General features: G+C 44.8%; 1 protein-coding gene across 1 annotated transcript in view; it reads left to right on the top strand.

Annotated features, from left to right (window-relative positions):
• Positions 1-2,136: 2,136 nt before the first annotated feature.
• Positions 2,137-18,999, top strand: part of LOC126914006 (uncharacterized) — a 77,211-nt gene continuing 60,348 nt past the window's right edge. Inside the window, exons 1-2 of the mRNA XM_050717393.1 lie at positions 2,137-3,268; positions 4,081-4,544. Coding sequence (XP_050573350.1) covers positions 4,400-4,544 — 145 coding nt within the window. The 5' untranslated portion in view covers positions 2,137-3,268; positions 4,081-4,399. The remainder of the gene's footprint in view (positions 3,269-4,080; positions 4,545-18,999) is intronic.

Genomic DNA, 18,999 nt, shown 5'->3' on the forward strand with positions numbered 1-18,999 from the left:
GCTAGAGAAAATCTAGACAGAAGAAGACTAGCGAACAGATCAACGTTAATTCACATAGAGGTTAATGTTGGAGTGGTACGGTTGGAAGATCAAAGTGCGATTGCAACGAAGGTCTCGAGAAAATTGAAGGAGAAGTATCACGGCGGTCAGTAAAGGGTCGAACGATGCGTTTTTCCAGCGAGGAACAAGCAGCGAGCGCTCGCTCAGGCCCGCAATTTGCAATTTGCAAAAGAGGCAGCGCTTTTGTCGATCGGAGGCCGGTGAATGGCCGCGCGAATTGGAAAACGTCGGTTAGACGTCTGCTAGTGACGGGTGCTCGATCAGCCGGTTGCGCCGTGCCCTTTTGCCGCAGCCACCGACTTTCCTCTGCCTCGGCTGCTTTCGCTTCACACCACCGCGTTTCCCTCTCTTTCTTTTTAATTTCATCGCACCGAGTGAATTAGTGGCCTGTTCCCCACCGACCGGCCGGCTTCCTTCGTTCGCCGTCGAATAAATGGCTGACCGAGTTCCAGTGAAATCGAGAGTTACTGGATCAACTGTGTTCCCCTGTGTTTTTAAATCGCTGGATTATCGATAATGATGACTCGTAGAATCGGTCGCCTGAGTATAAACTGCGGCAGTTTAAACCTCATGGGTCTTTCTTTTCTCATTAGCTGCGAAAAGTAAGTACACAGGCGTTCGCTTCTGTATTATAGAGGAAATTCTGAGATAAAGTTGCGTCAAGTTTTAATACACAAATTTGTGTCTGATGTCGAGAAAATATAAAGCTGCACACCCTACGCTCTCCACTTTTATGAGACTCTCAACCTTGCAAAGCGATATCACAAATAATCAGCCGACTCAGGACAACTATTCGTTTGGCCATAACGTCGTCAGAATATGTCGACAAATTTTGTTGATCTTCGTAATACAGAGGTGCTCGTTCGATTATTTTCCGGTATCAGAAACGCATTGGTCCGCGAATGAGTTTCCGCCCACCACGTCGTCGAAACGAACACCAGCAGTGGCTATACGGGTGTGCCTGTACGCGTTTAAACGAATATGATGAAACAGCAAGTTTGATTACTTCGTGAAACATTTTACCGCATCAAGCTTGCCTTTGATCGCACGATTGTGAGCGTACACCGGACACATGGGGCGCCACGTAAGAAAGTCAGCAGCGTGGGTGTTTTTCGGTATGTCGAGTAGGAAACGTCCCAGAGGAGGCGTCGGCGTTGTCGGCAAATAGCCGTGCCGCCTCTCGTTAACATTTACATCCCTGATATCGCCGTTTCCGATGCACGAATATTTGCAAGATCTCGATTACGCTTTACACACGCTGTTTATTTAGCCAAGAGCAACTTCTGTCAGTCCCGTAGACATCGTATACACGACATCTTCGATCTACTAGGAATGAACATTTTCCTCATTTTGTTCTGTCTTGCGTACGAGTTTTGGATGTCTAAAATCTATTTATGTTATCGACATCGATCTCCGTGTAGCGAGGTAAAAATTCCGTGTTTTTTAACTATCACTAGACTCCTATCTCGAAGAGTTTGTAAGAGTATTAGGTACTATCTGCAGAGCCACAAGAAAAATCCTTTTTTTCCAGTAACTTTCTATGGTGTCAGCAACAAAACGAGTACCGGTTCCAGCTGTTACTTCATATTGTTACCAAGGATCCTTTATGCCCTGTAGCTCACGTAGCTTTCATTCCGCGATATCCCTCGGTGTTTTCCCCTAACATTACCAGTAGCTCTGCAAACATTAGAAAAGTGTTCACGGTCAGCAGCTGCGGAGGGACCGCGGTTGCTGGCCACAGCGGAAACGTAAACGAGATTACGCCGCTATCTGGCCGAGTGTCGGCGACAAAGGAAAATAAGAAGCGGTTCCTGGCGACGTGACGGCAACAATTATGCGACAATTAACGGGCAATGCAATTACCACGCACACTGGCTACCGCAAATTTCCACGGAACCTCTCGCTGAAACCCTACGCTACGCCATTCGAAACCACATGCGCTTACACACGTGCATATACGAAGGCATGAAGGTTCTTTGCAGTCATGGGACAAGGGAGGAAAAGAAAAGGACCGCGTTCAAGAGGCAAGCGGAGGATCGAGCCAGGAGGGTTCGACGGGTCGCGAATTGGATGCGTCGAGATAGTCGAACGGGGAAGTTCTTGCGTGGCGGTTCGCGTGAGTTCGCGCGGAACTCGCGACCAGACCGCCGAACCATACCGGCGCGTCTAGTCCGCGTGCTCGCGCGAAGAGTAGGCCAGGAGGGGTGAACGAAGAGGAGCCGTGCTACAGTCAGTCGGCGGTGAGACTCCGCGTGCGACATCTCGTTGCCGTGGCTCTTTCCTACCCTCTACGGTCCGACCCTCGCGATTTTCCGCTTGTTTGTCACGTGTGTTTATGTGCTTAACTTCGATCACGACGAGGAGACAGAGGGTGGCGGCTCCTCGAGTGAAAAGCAATCGTGTAAAGTTCGATTAAAAGTGCGGCTTTTTACGAGGGCGAGTCTGCGCTTGATCGTTACTAGGATCGGTTGAAAGTATTGGGTAGGAGGACGAGTGGTCGTAGGGTAGGGTCTGATTTTTATGGGTGTTTCATGAAGTAATGTTGGGTCTCCCTGTTACATATTGTTCGACGATTCGGTCGGAGCAGAGACCGATGCACGGCCGCGACAAAAATATCCACGAAAAATCTCGGCAGGCGGCCAAGCGGCCTCGAAAGATCGCTACGGTTCGAGGGACGGGTTTGATAAGATAATTTAAAGAAGGAGTCGAGTCGTCGAACGTTTGATCTCGCGGCACTGCGCGAATTTTTCTTTAGAGAGGACGAGTAGTTTCTCCTTGGCGTACAAAAGCTTTTAAACGAATCTCATGGACACGCGTGATAATGAAAGGAATAGTTGGCGAATTTTAAATAATTAATTTTCATTTTTTATTTGAATCGAGTAAAAAATTGTAATTAACTCGAGCGTTGGAATTTTTTCGCCATACCTTAACCACTGGGTGCGCGAAGATCGACGATTCAAAGTCGGCCAAAAAAATCAGGCATGAGATTGCTCGGTTTTACGAAGTGGCTGTTCACGTGGCTATGCATATTCAGTCTGCCAAGGGAAAAACAAACGAATGAGAAGTTTATACTGGTATCCACGGGAAAACCGGCACGGCGATTTTCAGCGGGGCGCGTGCTTTCTCTTTCTTTCGTTCCTTCCATGCTCGTGTCGGCAACCAAACGAGCGTTTTTATTTCGTCGCCGGGAAGGAGATTAACAACCGAGGTAAACAGTTTACCGTAGGACAAAGTGCAGAAGCCATAGGCACTGGCGATTTCACCAAAAAATTCAACAGGCCGCGAACTCTTCCATCAACGTGTCACGCGGAAAACGAGCTCGCGCTTCATTTCACGCATATGTTCTCGTGTATTTCATAGAAATATCCATCCATTGATGTTAAAAATTGTCAATGGAAGAGAAAACGCGTGAAAACGTTTCGTCATTTTGCTTGGCGACGGGGAGTACGCGTTAACGGGATAAAAATCATTGAAAGTAATTGCCTCGAAAGCAAAAGACGCACGCTCAAAAGTCACTCGAATCAAAGAGATAATCCATTCACGGCTTATCGAAGAACAGGCTTATCGGTTTTCAATTTACACGGATGCTTCGATACTTTGCTGCTCTCTATGAGGAATATTCGATCGCCAGTCACGCTGCTGATATACTTCGATCCTTCCTATCGTCCCATAAAATACCACACCACACAACCCCTATCGGCATAACCCTGGCCGTTTTGTTTATGCGCTTTTATCGAGGCTAGGCCGTCGGTCTATCAACTTTTACTCTCGTCGATAAATCATTCTACCTCTCTCTTCCTTATTTTTCTCCTTCTATCGTCGTATATATATCGTTCGAGACTCGAAAATATTTGTCACGTACGAATAACGAGGTAGTGGTGGATTCGCACGCAAATGTAACCGCGTCGATTCAACGCGATAGTCCCAGGGGGATTCGCGGAGTTCTAACTCCGGCAAATCCACGCGATCAAGCACAGCTCGTCGCCAATTTGCACGCTGAATCGGCCACTGATATTGCAGCCGCTGCCGCCACATTCGGTCACGCGCCGGATGAAATCCAGAGCCGAGTGGCAACAAGATTGCAGAAACGTATGTGATCCGCGAGTGAGAGCGAGTGAAACGCGACGAACAAGGAACGCGATCGTGAACGCGCAGAACGCGTCAAAATTCGCGTGTGTGCTCACGCTAAATATAAGAAAAACACGGGCTATCCATGTGAAAAACAAAGGGTTGTTTGCCAGTGTCTGTGATCGTGGATCGCGTGTGCATCGACGAAGAACATCGAGCGAGATCGTGTAGCAACAACGGACCCGCGGAAGCTCGGAGGAACGTTAAATGAATGTTGTTGCAAGGGGTGGCTGTGATCGTGAGAGTAGAAACAGTGCACGGCGGAATCGGCCGATTTCAAGTCATAAATGCGCGAGAGGAGGAGCCCACAATGGTGGCTCAGCTCCCGCAACAAGTTCTACTGCTGCTCGTACTCGGTGAGTGGACATGCTCGCTGTCTATGTTCTATTATATATTTAGGCGGCGGTCAAGTTGGCCGAATCGTCTTCCGTCTCGCGTTCCTCTAAAATATAGCTTCGACCACCCGATCGTTATGTCCGACCGTTATGCCCGATCGTTCTCATCCGTCTCGACTCGCTCGAGTCTCGAGACTGAGCACGGTGAATATCGCGCTGCTACCTGTTACGCAGCTATTTGTTTCTCTGAAAGATTTCCTTCCTATTCCCGAGCGAAGCCTTTAATCGAATGATAGAAGTTGCCATAGCTGTGTTCGCGTTAATTTCGTTTCGTGAATTCGTCCGAAACAAAATACAATTACATGTATATCGATTCGTTTCAGCCACCTAGAGGAATCAAGAGTTTCGCGTAACTAGGTTTAGCTAGTCGATCAGTCGACAGTCACAAAATTTTAACAGACTAATTTATCGATCCGGTACTCGGAGAACTTCTATCGGAAAGTTTGTCAAATCGTGTTAATTGTCCGCCCTATCGATGCGATGTCCGTCAATGGGGTTTGTGTCGCTTCTGATTTCTGTCAATTCGAGCGTCTATCGATTGACTGGTCAGTGACCGCGCTAACAAAAATCTCTGCCAATCAATTCCTCCGTCAATAGGGAAGCTCGTCAAGCCGCGCGCATAATCTAGACATTTCGCGCGATCAATTACATTGTTCCGTGTCAGGAGGTTGAATTGCGCTTTCAACCAGACGGTAACTAGAACAGTTTGCATTGTTCTTGGTGAAGCAAAGTGTAAACTGTCGCTAGCTTTCAGGAACGCGGATTCTGTCTCGCGCCGAGACAAAGAGATTCCTTGTATTTTTAAAGCAAAAGCAAAATCACCGGGAAAATTTCGCTTTCGCCCATTATCGCCTGGAATTCCAACGTCTTTGTCCCGAGTTCGATATCGATTTGGTTGCTTGTTCCCTTCCAACCTTAATTCGGTTGCGTTGAATCGCGTTGTCGGACAGGCAGAAAATTTGGAGCTCGATCGACTTGACTAGGAAGGGACGATATGGTCGGATGGCTAATCCAGTAGAAGCCGACCCACTAGAACGAGAAGCGACGTTTAATTAAACAGGATTATTCGGATAGAAGTAAAATGAATAAAGTTTCCTCGAAGAAGACCGCGCCTGAAGATACACCGTATAAACTTGCCTCGACTATAAACACGAGATCAGAGGCTGACTGTCGCCGAGCTTGGAGATCCAGGCACAGACATTTTAACACGCCGCGGTAATTGCAAAATTATACGACGAATCGTGAAACAAGTATGACGAAGTCAACCCTTTTACGTGTCATGATTATCGATCCATAATGTCCGCTCGTGACCTTACATCATTGTATCCTAGAAGAATAACTCATGACATCTTGTTTGCTTATAAAGTGTTTAACAGTCTTATAGAATGTCCTCGAATTATCGAGAATTTGTCAATATTCATACTAGAAATTTACGACATTACGATCTCCTTTGTGTGCAGTCTCGCGATGCACGATATATCGTTTAAGTACGTTACTGATTTTAATTACAACGCGTTAAATATCAACAATGCATATCCAGCTCCATCGATGTATTTCCTTAAATTTCCGGAGCAATTAAAACCTTTTACTGCGTCTCGTCTCGATCCACAATTGAATTATAACTTACAATGTGTAATATGCCATTGTATAATCTAATGGGTTCTTCCTTTAAATAAATTACAATTTAAATCGAAATAACCACATCTTGCGGAACGCGCGATCGTCACTTTGGTCGTTACGCTCTTCAGTGATCACGGAATGGTGCAATGAATATCGCGCGTAACGTCGAGTTATTCGTAGTCATTTACGCATCAAACGAGAGAGACATAGCGAGAGCAATGTTCCAACGTAGGAATATCAGTCTCGCTGCCAAGAAGTCTGCACCGTTTAGATAAGTTCCGTCTAAGCTGCGTCAAAGGAAAGGCACATCGATCCGTGAAACAAAACTGTTCCTATTGCAGAGGGAGGTAGTTGGTTCAAAGAGCGCAGCTGCATCGCTTCTCGCGAGCCAACCGACTCGATTGCCTTTTTATCACTTGAGCGACGTTATATCGGATCCGTTTCTCTTTTGTTCGGCATCGCGACATCATTCGTTGTCACTTTACAGTAGGGAATTCGCATCCACGACGCGTGACATCGTTCGGGAAACGACGAGGCGCTTTCCTCGTCCGGAAGGATGAACGATGTCGACGAACGAGGACAAGTTTTGTCGTGCTGTGGCAGCAGTTTTGCCCGAGTCCATCTCGAACAATGCACGACAGAGAACGCATCGCTCAAAGGGATCGTCGAAAACACCCTTCGTGGCGGCCAAACTTGTCCGTCGTTACTATAAATCAGTTCCTCTTATTTGCGTACGCTCTAATTTGCGTCCGTTTCACCAAGTTTGCTTTAGCATTGTACTTGGCTCTTCTTACGCCGTGACCCGATCGAAACCGGTCAAACGGTTAATCTTTGATCGCGTTCGTCTAAACATAGTCTAAACAATGCCGATAGATTTATAACCACATACGCGTTACACGTCGATACGCTTGAATATCGGCTGGCACGTGGCTAATCGAATCAGCGATTCACAAAGGAACGACAAACGTAGCTACCGACAGGCACGGTAATCGGATTTCATTCATTCGCGGATTACGTGCTTCTCATAGGTTCACGAACGAAGGTGTGAGAACAACGAATCGCTTGTCGAATAACGAGAACGAGATGCTCGGCACATTTTTCATTACGAATTATATTTGATTGATTATTACGCTCTGTCGATCCGATGTTCGTGCCGACTCATAAATTTCCATAGAAAAGCGTGAGTCACGGCATACGGAACAGCCAATCATGATTTCAATATCGATACCTTCCACCGATCTTTTGACGAATTGTACGTCATTGAAAACGTACGTTCTATCAGTCGGAGAATATTCGAAAGGGATAAAAGCGGACGACCGATTTCATCGAGATGTGATCTCAGAGTAATTACCGTTCTTTGGTAGACAGCGACTGTTGTCTTTGCAGGACACTTCGGAATTTCAAGAATTAATCGAATTATCGATGCTACAACGTCCTCCGTTGTAGCGGCAAATCAATTTGCGCTCGGTGAATCCTCTAATAATTTTCCAGCGGCGGTCGAGTTTTCGTTTCGATTTTCGCTATTTGCACTGGACGATGGAGTTTTACGATTTCCATTTGTCATCTGTCTTCTTGCATGTCTGCCTATCTTTCGAGGCGCTTTTCACACAGACACTTTTAAAATCCTCTTTTCGCTGGTTCCGAGTAAGCACATTATCGGCTTGCAGCTTCGTTACTGCTCGACATTTCCATCTCGGAGACGGACCATGTTCCTCTTTGTTTCCCTAGCTCCTAGGAAGCCAGGCAAACGTTCGATCCTGTTTGAAGACAACACGCGGCTGCATACTCGCTTTATCTCCAACGTTTCATCTTTCAAAAGACGACATTTTATCCCCTGCTACTCCGCTGCTCCATTTCGCTGCTCGTCGATCTTTCTATCGAGGATTACCCGGACGTTTCAGGGATTTCTTTCATTCGTTATTCGATGCTGAACGAGCTTGTATACTCGATGCAAAATTGAAGCTAGGATTCGAGCGAATACAGTTGATAACCGAATTGAAGGTTCAAAGGAATAGATATTGAAAGAGGAGTGCTTTGTTTTCTATCGGCCGGCTCTTGAAAGGCTATTCTACGAGCAAATGACTACGTTCGAGTACTCGATTCGCTGCGAAGGATAGCAGAAATAGATCGAACACCTCACAGGCCGAAACCGAATATTATGGGAAACCCTTGCTCGAGATTAAGCGGCTACGTTTAACCAGTTTCACCTCTGAATGGACTGTATGCACCGTGACTTCGGCGAGTTCCTCAGTTGTATTAAATATACCTCGGCAACTTGAGCACGTGAAATTTCCACATTCACCGAAGCTAAAGATACCAGCGCCCATTCACCGTCGACGTCCCTCGCGGCGTCGATTTCGCGCGCTCGCAATTATTCAGCTCCTCGGGCGTCCCGGAGCGGTCGCATTTTTCCCCGTGACACCTGACGTCGACGTCGACGTTGTCATCGTGGTTGAACGCTGCTAGCGACATTAAGCATTTCAATAAAGGAAGAAAGGTGAATCTCGGCGTACAAAGGGGCTATGCAGCGCCAACTTATCCCTCGTCATCGCAATAACGCATTTATGACGAGACCGTGTAACACGATAGAATAAAGGGATGTTGCGGCCTGACGAACTTTCGCCTGCGGAAAAAATAATATAAAAACTTTATACGAGAGATTTTCGCGTTACGAGGTACCGGGTCAGTTCTCGGTTTTGAGGATTTATTAAAGAAGATGACGGGGAAGGAATCGTGATTCGTGAACGATATTTCTCGGGATCATTGCAATCCCGCGAACTCGTTCGCGGGAATTACGTGGGCACGGGGGTTGGGGCGTATGCGCGGCGATCATCGAGTTCGCAAATTTAATATCAGCCGGAGGAAAAGCTTGATAAACTCGCCTATCAGCGTCGACCGGGTTAAAACCCTGAGAGCCAGGCGCGGCGTAGGAGTTGCTCCCTTGGCCGACGCCGAGGTTTATTAAAGTCAATATATCGCACGGACAATTTGCAGCTCTAATTGGTAATAAATATTACGGCGTGGCGCCGCGAGCCATGACGATGCAGGCAAGATACTGGATCGCGAGTTTCCGCAGCTGGAATTTAGGATATCAAATTGAAATTCGTATATGGATGATTCGATGGATCGATAGGTTCCACGTTGGCCAGGAATAAACGTGTTTACTGGCAGGTTCCGCTGCGGAATAATATTTTAGAAAGCAACATATAAATTGTGACAGCGGCTGATACGAGATGGAGAATTCGAGGGACGGTTACACGAACCAACGATATACGGCAATATAGTCGATGTTTTGTCGATACTGCAACGAAATTCGGAACGCCACGCTCACGCGTAGCGTAACCATTCGCAAACCGAGGTGTAAAACTGTTTACCATCGAGTATGGTGGACACGGTGCACAAACAGTCGGCCGTGGTGCAGAGAACGTGACGAGGAGTGACCAAGATCGTGCTCAAACGCAGCAGAGGACCCAGTTATAGTTCTCAAGTATATGAGATCCGTTAATCCATTCTTTGGTTGCGCGAACAGTCCTCGACAATGGAACGAATATCCGAAATTCAGAGGCAAAGAGGCGGACCAATTTCCGCGTGGAAATATTATCGAGCATCTATATTTCCGAATGGGGATCCGGGTGCAGTGGAACTGCAGCGTCGACGATAGATAAAATTCTAATAATTAATAGGTATCCCGTCTGTTTGTTCCACGAGTTATCGTTTCAACCCTCGAAAAAAGCTTCTATCGCTTGGCTCGAGAGTAAGGTAGGTTATATATCGAGAATGGCTCGTACAAAACCCAGTAGGGATTTTAAGAATCAGTAAACGATGTTATTGCCGCATCGAGTTGAAGCACGACGCAGGATGTACAGGATCTAGAGGACGACAGAACGTTTGAACTCGTAATCGAATCGCAAAAGGATTGCAGCAACTCGAGAATGTTTAGTTTATAACGCAAACGACGACATGGAAGGGGCAAGTCGATTAGCGCCACTCGAAAATAAGCGCCAATTGATCAGGCGCGAACGTTCGTCCGTTGGGGTAAAATTCGATAATGATAGATTTTGGTGCGAGTGCGAATAAATCGGCAATGCAGCGTATAACGCGGCAACGGAACGCAGGGAACGAATCTTTCGAAAGAAGCACGCAATTCGGAACGTAACCGTAGAAATTCGCTTAATTAAATTTGCAGTCTCGCCGGTATCAATGAAGACTTCGATTAATTGCACGCGGAAGCGTTCATCAGTGAAATTGGATTTCGCGCAAACCCGTAGGAACGCGTCGTTTCCACTCGATTTTCTCATCCCAACATAGGCAATAAGCACGGCACCGTTGAATCCTGTGGAGCTGCTGCTTTCTCCCATTGCCGATCGCAATTATGCATTTACAATACCCGAAAAGGGTCCAAGGGTTCAAAGCGCGCGACTATCTCCCCGAGGCTTAAGCTCGAGGGTGTCTTACGAACGGTCGAACGGATCACTGAACGATACCGAACGACGAGGAACGGCGAGACCAGAGTATTAGTCGTTTGTCTCTTGAAACAACAATGCAATTTAATACAGAGGGGGGGGGGGAGATAGCGATACTTATCCAGGAAAATACTTGCCGCAGGATATAGTGGATATCCGATACCGTTTGATTTTTACAACTATGATGGTACTTATCTTTAATAATTTAAATCTGCTGACAATGATAGGATAATATTTAATATCTTTGTCAGTAAAGTAGCTAAAGATATTGCTGACTATTGCGAATATCATCCATCTGCTCTCTTTCAATGTGCAGTCAACTGCGGTTAAGAGGTTGAAGAAGTTATCTGTCGTTACACACTGACCAGCATCGCACATTGATCGCATCGATACTATTAGGTTGTCCGAAAAGTTTCTTTCGTTTTATGAGGAAATAATAGACGCACAACGTTTTTTGTTTTATATTATTTTGTCGAATTACGTACGATCCATTTTGTTTTGTTGAGATAAATACCACGACATTTTACAGACTTGGTATCACATTTGTATGAAAGTGCACTGTTGTAAATAAGATGTTTACGAAAGAAAGACATTTTTCGGACAATCTAATATAATTCCATAAATCGAATGGTCTATCTTGCCATCTGAATATCGATACTTTTGGTTAATCTATAGTATCCTTAAGACATTCTGTCCAGCGTTTTATATGGTAATATTATATTACATTCTTTGTCCTTTTATACTTTGTTTTTCTATCATTACTCCTTATATATATGTACTTCTTCCCTCTTTTTTCGTATATATGTATTTATTACTCTATTTTCTGTCCTCTACGTTAATCTTTTCTTTACGTTCTATCAGTGGGTTTATCCCGTAAATATAAACACATAAATAAAAAACTAAAATTAGCTTTTTCTTGCTGTTCGCGACGTGTTTTGTTCATTATCTCCATTAGATAAAAATGTGACAAAAAAGAAATCTTTCACTTCGAGGTTGCAGAAGTCTCAAGACGTAGAGCATAATGATCTTGCTATAAAAACGATGAAATGTGAGAGATAACTTATAACTTTTTCGTAAGTAGCTCGATACAAATCACGCGGTAATGTGTTTGCCAAGTTGGAAAACGACCGAACGATTACGCACGATAAGCTCGTGGAAGAACGATGATCGAGCGAAAGGGGATGCGGGCGAGAAAAGACTGATCCGAAGGCAAGGAAGTCTGAAACAAGAGGACGACGGTACTTACAGGTCTAAAGATTATTTGAAGCGTATAAACGGACCTCGAGGAGTGTTTAAATGCGTTGGCTGTCGAGTTATTTCAAAGAAATAGGGGACACGAACCCAGTCGCGGCCTTTGCGGCTCTCGAGACAGCTCTATCAAAGTACCGAAAATGGATTTTCTCGCGAGCAGGCATCGTGAAAAATGGGTCACTGGAAAACACCTTCCAGGTTGGGTTTACATCGTTTTGCAATCATGAAAAATAGTCAATGGATCAAGCTTTCTTCGAGTCGGTTGAATATTTCTTATTAATTTACGATCATAAAAATTCGAATAGAAAAATAGATCAGAAAAGTTCGTATAGTATAATCATAAAACTAAGAATAAGATATAAAACATCGCTGTTCGTTGTTTCGTACAGCGCGAAAAATGTGCGGCCTGTAAATTGAAAAGAAAAAGCGTTATCGTCGGAGTTATCAAAACTATGGAAGAACGATAGAATTTATTAAGATACACAGAGGATATCGGTGAAATCGGTGGAAAATATCGGGCAACGAGGACGTTTCCGGCGACGCAGCAGTCCACTTCCGGCCGGAAGCTTCCGGTTACTGCGGCGGACTCGAAATCACTCGGTGAGAACTTCTGTTCGCGTTTTATTGTTGCTACGCACGAACGAGCTTCCAACGTAGCGTACCATTGGGCGTAGCTATGGACGCTGCTCCTCCATGGAAAATATTTTCGTGAAACTCGAGAACGGTTTAAAAGTTCGAGTGGTTTGAGACACCTCCCACGATCCTCGAAACCAATGGAATCGAGCGTCGTGTTATTTAGCAATTCACCGAACTCGATGAAATTTCGTTCAACTTTTCCAAATGTTTTCTCTCGCTTTCAGACATTTACAGTCGTTGAATGTTTTCTCGGTATCCGATCGAGGCACCGAGATAGCAAGGAAACGCATAACTCGCGTATAAAGCACAGCACGTGGAAAAAATCGCCGAACCGTTTCCCTCTGCGTTTAAACAAAGCGATTCGTTTCTCTCGGAACAACGTTCAGAGGCAACGTATTATTGGCCTTTTTCTGGCTCTCGCCAGTAACGATTGTCTTTCAGCGAGCCAACTGATCGTGGGATCGAGCGATTTTCGTTTCTGTCGGTTAGCGTCACTAACGAAACACCGTTTCCATGGATCTGATATTGCCGCGTGGAATTGCCTTCCATTGCTTCGTGAAATGTTCATTGCTTCGTTGGCTAAACGTTATCGAATTATTTTGTGCCCTCGCTCGTTATGGATTACTCGTTATTTCCGAACGTTTGGCAATCACTCGGGGCCTCGGCAAATGCAATTCTTTCCAGGGTTAATGGAGTTCGTTGAGCTATTCCGAATGCAACTTAAGATAGCAAAAGGCATTTATGAATGGAAAAATTTCGAGTTTCGCGCTCTATGAAATCGGTACGGTATCATAAGTTGATGAAAATTCCATTTCTATATCGAATATCTATATTATTCGACGGCCATTGAAATTCCCGTGTATACTATTATCGAGTACTTCCGTTTCTCGATTCGACGGTAGCGATTATTTGTTCGGTGGATTGAAAGCAACGTAAGGGTTTCATCGATTATCGGGAATAACTGCATTATTACATTCCTGCGGACGCCGGACGGCGCAAATGGCCCGATCGTAAATGAATCGAGATTCTTTTGATACAACGTTACTGTCTGAATTGTTTCTATCAACGCGCTCGTGTATGCTGGATTCGCGAAAAAGCCAGATAATAGCCTCTAAAAGCCATAAAACATTTCGAAGGCATCGATACGAGCCGTTCATTTTTGTTGTCTACTACTTGACTCAACGCGATAAAAACGAACGTCCGATAAAAGCGATACGGTATCGTTAGACACCGAATGTATGTACATAAGATAATGTATGTAGTATCAGAAAAAGGGGGAGGTGTACGCGTTGTTACGCTGCAAGGTTTTAGTATGGGTCGCGTTTCTGGCCGTCGCACGCGGTCCTACAATGCCGCAGGTGGATCGCCTCATTTGCACGACGAGGGGCATACGATGTATCGACGAGCGCAAAGTTGTCGCCAAGCAGCGACTTCCAGAAACGTCGATTTCGGTCTGTTGTTTCAAAAGAATGCGGCATATGTGATCATAGGCGCGAACGATGGCGTGATCAGAGCGTAATGGGGGTCGTTTCCCCGAGAAGACCAAGAAATGATCTAAGGTCGAGGTAGTCCTTTTTGAAGATTCTAAGAGCACAGGTCGAGAGGTCGGGTGTATAAAGCCGCTAAGCCGAACGAACACGTTGACATTGTTTATCACTGAATAAACTGTTACGCTTTATCATTATATTCATCGTTATTAAATACACAAACTATACCAACTTGTTAACAAATAAAGCATCCTTACTTGTCCTTATTCTAGACCCATTAAGTTACTACATGTATGTACACGTGCATAAGATATAAAAAAACATTGTGTCGACCATTTCATACTCAAGGAGATTCGCGCGGACGTTTCCTTCCAGGTAGCTTAGTAACAATAAGACAGGGTAAAAAATCTTAATCCTGTCATCCCGAAATTAACCTGGATATCTGGGAGAACAGAGTGCAACGCCATAAACTGGAATTCTCGGACAACTCGACGGCACATACCGTGGGATCCAGACGAGCACCTCTAATCTCTTGCTTGCCTCGTGCTGCCAGAAACCCTAGGGTAATTGTCGCAAGGGATTAAACCTGTCCCTTAATTACATTTCGATGAACCAATCGGACGTACGTACAGTCAGAATATTACCTCTGTCTTGATGAACAAAAGGTATACGCTTGATAGAAAGCTTTAATGGAATTTGACCCTATTTTCACCCTTCTTCACGAGCTTTTCAAAGTTACGGCAAATACACGGACAGAGTCTATAGAGCATAATTACCGAGTAACCGGCATCTCGTGTTGCTCGATCTCCACGTTCAACGGATCGCGAAGCGCCCTCGGCAAAATTGAACCGTCTTAAAATACACCACGCGTCTCGTGTGCTCTCGAGACGAGCGCGGCCGAAGGGCTCGTGATTTGGCCACGAGCAGTGGCGGGCATACACACGCCGAAACAGCTCGTACGCGAATTAATGATATTAATACATCAACCTACATTCACAGGCACTGTGCTCACGCGGTACAACGAGAGACGAAGGTTACAGGATGTGAGTTTTGTTAATACATGTGAGCTCGATGCTGCGCGAGCTCCCCTCGAATTGACCCAATTTCGTGAAATTTTTGGCAGCCGATTCCAAACGATTCCGACTCGCATGTCTCCACGTAAAGAAGAATAACCAAATATCGCGATGATGTTCCAGCGATTGAAACGGACGTTTACATTGAATATCTTATTCTTCTCTTTTTTTTTTTCCAAAGTCTAAGGGGACTGAGAAAGGGACCGTCTATCACTCGCGCCAAATCGATCGTATTTGCATAGAAATAGCTGGCACGTCCAGCTGCGTCTTCGTGGAAATCCGGAGACTCGAATTCAATCTTCGTCGCTCCTCGATTGTCCGGCAGCTCGAACGAAAATTAGTATGGCGCCGCGGGGAAATAACGTGGAAAAGATTTCAATTGCTCTCTTTCTCTGATTGTAATTGAAAAAAAGGGGGATAAATACCAAATGGAAATTGGAAAGTAAATAAAGTCGCTTTATCTTCGATAATCTATGGGTCTCGGCGAAACGAGGCAAAGGTCGTGAAGTTTTCTAAAGGTACAAAAGCGAACGTCGGTCGATCGCGAGCCATGTAAATTACACTGAGCGTCGTCCGATTTGCTGGCTGCGCACAATCCCTTTTCTCTCTTTCATCCGTCTACGCCTGGTATCTCGTTTTCCGTTCGAGCGAATAAACCGTCGCCCTCATTTTATGCTGTGGCCCTTCGTTGCGAACGGAAAGTTAACGCGAAGTTGGACGAAGAGAGGACTTCGCTGCCGCTAACTAAATGACTATTCGAAACAAGGCTATGCCGTATACCTATATACAAACCATAGATTCTTCTTTTACGACCGTCATATTGCCTCAGAATGAAGCTAAAACATCGTCTGTATTTCGGTAGGAAAACTCGCTTGTACATACGTACGTACACGTGCACGAAAACATTGTGAGAAAAGTGAAAAAGAAAAATAAGGGGAGAGGAAAACGCAGAAAGCAAACGTAACAAGGAGACAACGTAATCAGTCTCTGGCAGTGAGTTCTAAATCTGAACTTGTTTATCCGACGCTAGATTTCCCGTGGAAAAACCGACGCGGACTACGGTGAATTCGTTAAATCACGCTGCCGTGAAACTCCGTTCTATTTCCGGTTTCTTAGCTAGCGAGCTCGGCAACACCGGCAAGAGAAAGACGATTCGCTGACAAATTTCGAATCCCGGCTACGAGACGATATGTACGTCTCGAGCCAGGGCCAGGGCAAACATTTGCGCCAACATAATTCTCGGGAAGAAAAGGCGAATGTTGAAGTTAAGCGGGGAACTGGAGCATGGGCTGCAGGATAATAAGAGAAACGGCCGAGGGAAATAGCGGAAGAGCAGTACGGAAGCGCGAGAAGGAAACCGCGACGAACAAAGAGAAAAATATTCGAACCAGACCGTGTGGTTAGCAGACCGAATCCACTGTATCCCTAAGATACAGTTGCCAGGTATCTTACAAAAAATCTGTTGACAATTTCAACGATCGGGATAATCTATAGTTTCGAGCTATAAGCCTCGTTAACAGCCAAACGAATTTTCTAATTAAGTCGTTGCAAAAGTAATAACTTCGCGATTGATGTCACGGCATTAGAGCTAACGGAACTAAAGTCTCTAGTCTACGGAAGTCGAGTGCTTTTGACGAGTTGCTGCGCTTTCTTGCCAAACGAAGCTGGAATTCTTTGATGTAGAATGTCTTTTACTGCTACATTTCTTATTTACTTCTTTATCTCCCGAGACGAAAGTTGGGAAGAGAAGTATGTTTAGCTCTTCTCGAATAGCTTTTCGTTTCTTTTATACTTTAAGGGCTTCCGCGTTCCGCGACACGTATATAAGCCATCGAAAACTACAACTCTGTCGCGTGAAACGTTTGAAAAACGCCGCAGTTAACGCAAATCGAGTTTCGATTGGTCATACCTTCCGGCGTTTATCCATATTGTCAAAAGCGAAATTCATCTTCGTGGACGGACAGCGCAGGTATAACGAGCGGAAGGCGAAAATCGGGTTCGGCGAAAACTTGGTCCATTACCATTGGGAAACATTTCGCGGTGTGTCGTTTCGTCCCGGCTCGTTTGTCAATGCAAAGTTTTGACGGTTCTTGGCATTCACGTTGTATATATACGAACTGCATTTATCCAAGGTAGAGAACGAGGAACCGAAGGGAAAAAAGAACTCGAACTACAGAAGAAAAACTGGCTACGGCGAACGAAAATATTGGGAGGACGAAATGGGGAAAAACGAGAACGAAAAGATAATCCGAATAGGTATACCGCTGCGGTTAGGAAAAAGTCGCAGCTCTGAATAAATTGTAAAAACTTTCTGCGAACGGATACGAGATATGTTAATAGACTATTTTCTTTTCTTTTGGCGCAAATTAATGATGTACGTAAACATACAGATCGATCCGATTTCGTCGGTGATTAAACAGATTGGTGAAAGAATGAGTGCTCGTTATTTTCCGATAGCCGCAAACAACTAATATCAGTAACCGCAAATATTGCGTTGAAAAACCGTTGCAAACGTTCGAGTCGGTTACATGAGAATCCTGCCATTGGTGTAGCTGTCACTCAAAATAATGTTACGCGGATCTCTCTTTGTCGATGCACCGAGCTTTAGCGAATTTCTGTGGCTTTGAGGCTAATTAAGCCCGCTGCTGAGAACATGGTTTATTAAACAATGACTATTCCACCGGATAACAACATCGATGTTGACAAAGTTGGAGAAAGTCCGTGGATTTGAATAGCTGAATTCGTGCAGCCCAAATGGATCCAAAGTTTGCTTGGTTTCGCCCAAATGTTCAAGAAATTACGCGTCCATACTAGTCTGATCCACGAAGAAGTAGCAAGTTTCTCGCTTTACGACCAATTCCAGGGAGTTTTGTAAATATGGGCAAGAAGATACAAGACGAACAACTACGGTCTTTAAATGGCTTCCTACGTTTCAGACAGAAAGCTACCTCGTGATTTTATAGTCCAACTACCAGATGTGACCAGAATTTGACCATCGTTTTGTAATCTATACGCGTTACCTTGGCTTGGGATAAAATGTGGCTTCGAAATTGTAATTAAGCCGGGTTTAAAATCATTCTCTTCATAAGTTATAAATAATAACAGCGCGCTACTGTTCTCAATCGACAGCTTCTATGAGAATTACACAACATTGTTACACCTCGGATGTGGTCAATTGGCTATTGAACTTTTGTTGGTATTTTAATACGTAATGATCTCTGGACCATGGCAGGGAAACATTGGCCATTAACATAACGATCTATAGTCATACGTCAGGCAAATTCGTAGCTGTACGTACTTATCGATCGGGTCGACACTTTCTCTGCGCTTTCAGTCGAACACGCCGTACTCCGTTCGCGGGAATTTATAGTCTGCCGATAAAAGGGTCGAACAAAAACGTCCTAGCCAACGTTTACTGGTCCACAAACGACGAATCGTTATTACGCGCAGCACGTAATTAAATTTTCATAGTCCGCATGCGGCGTACCGTGAAACGTTCGCCGGTCGTTCGTTTGGCGCCATGCCTTCCTCGTCCAACTCTATTTCTTACGCTTCCACGTAATTCATGCATGTGATTTTCTACCAAGGATGATGGAAATTTGTAGACGAAGAAGGAACATAGGAAATTTTCATTTCCACCTTAGGAATAGCAAATTTTTCAACGATATCATCCGTCAAAAAATAAAAGAAAAAAGAGAAAAAAACAGAGAAATTTTAAAGAATCATACGAAGTAAGATGAGATAAAATTGAAACACGTGTCAGAAGGATAACGGGGTTGGATGGATACGGTAACTGACATTCGTTCAATTTTATTACATTTAGAACGATAATATTTTCCTGGCCAAGCTATTCGTTCGTTTCAAGCAGAAAATCTTGACGACACAG

This window comes from Bombus affinis, chromosome 3 (genome assembly GCF_024516045.1).
Source record: "Bombus affinis isolate iyBomAffi1 chromosome 3, iyBomAffi1.2, whole genome shotgun sequence".
Classification (NCBI taxonomy): domain Eukaryota; kingdom Metazoa; phylum Arthropoda; class Insecta; order Hymenoptera; family Apidae; genus Bombus; species Bombus affinis.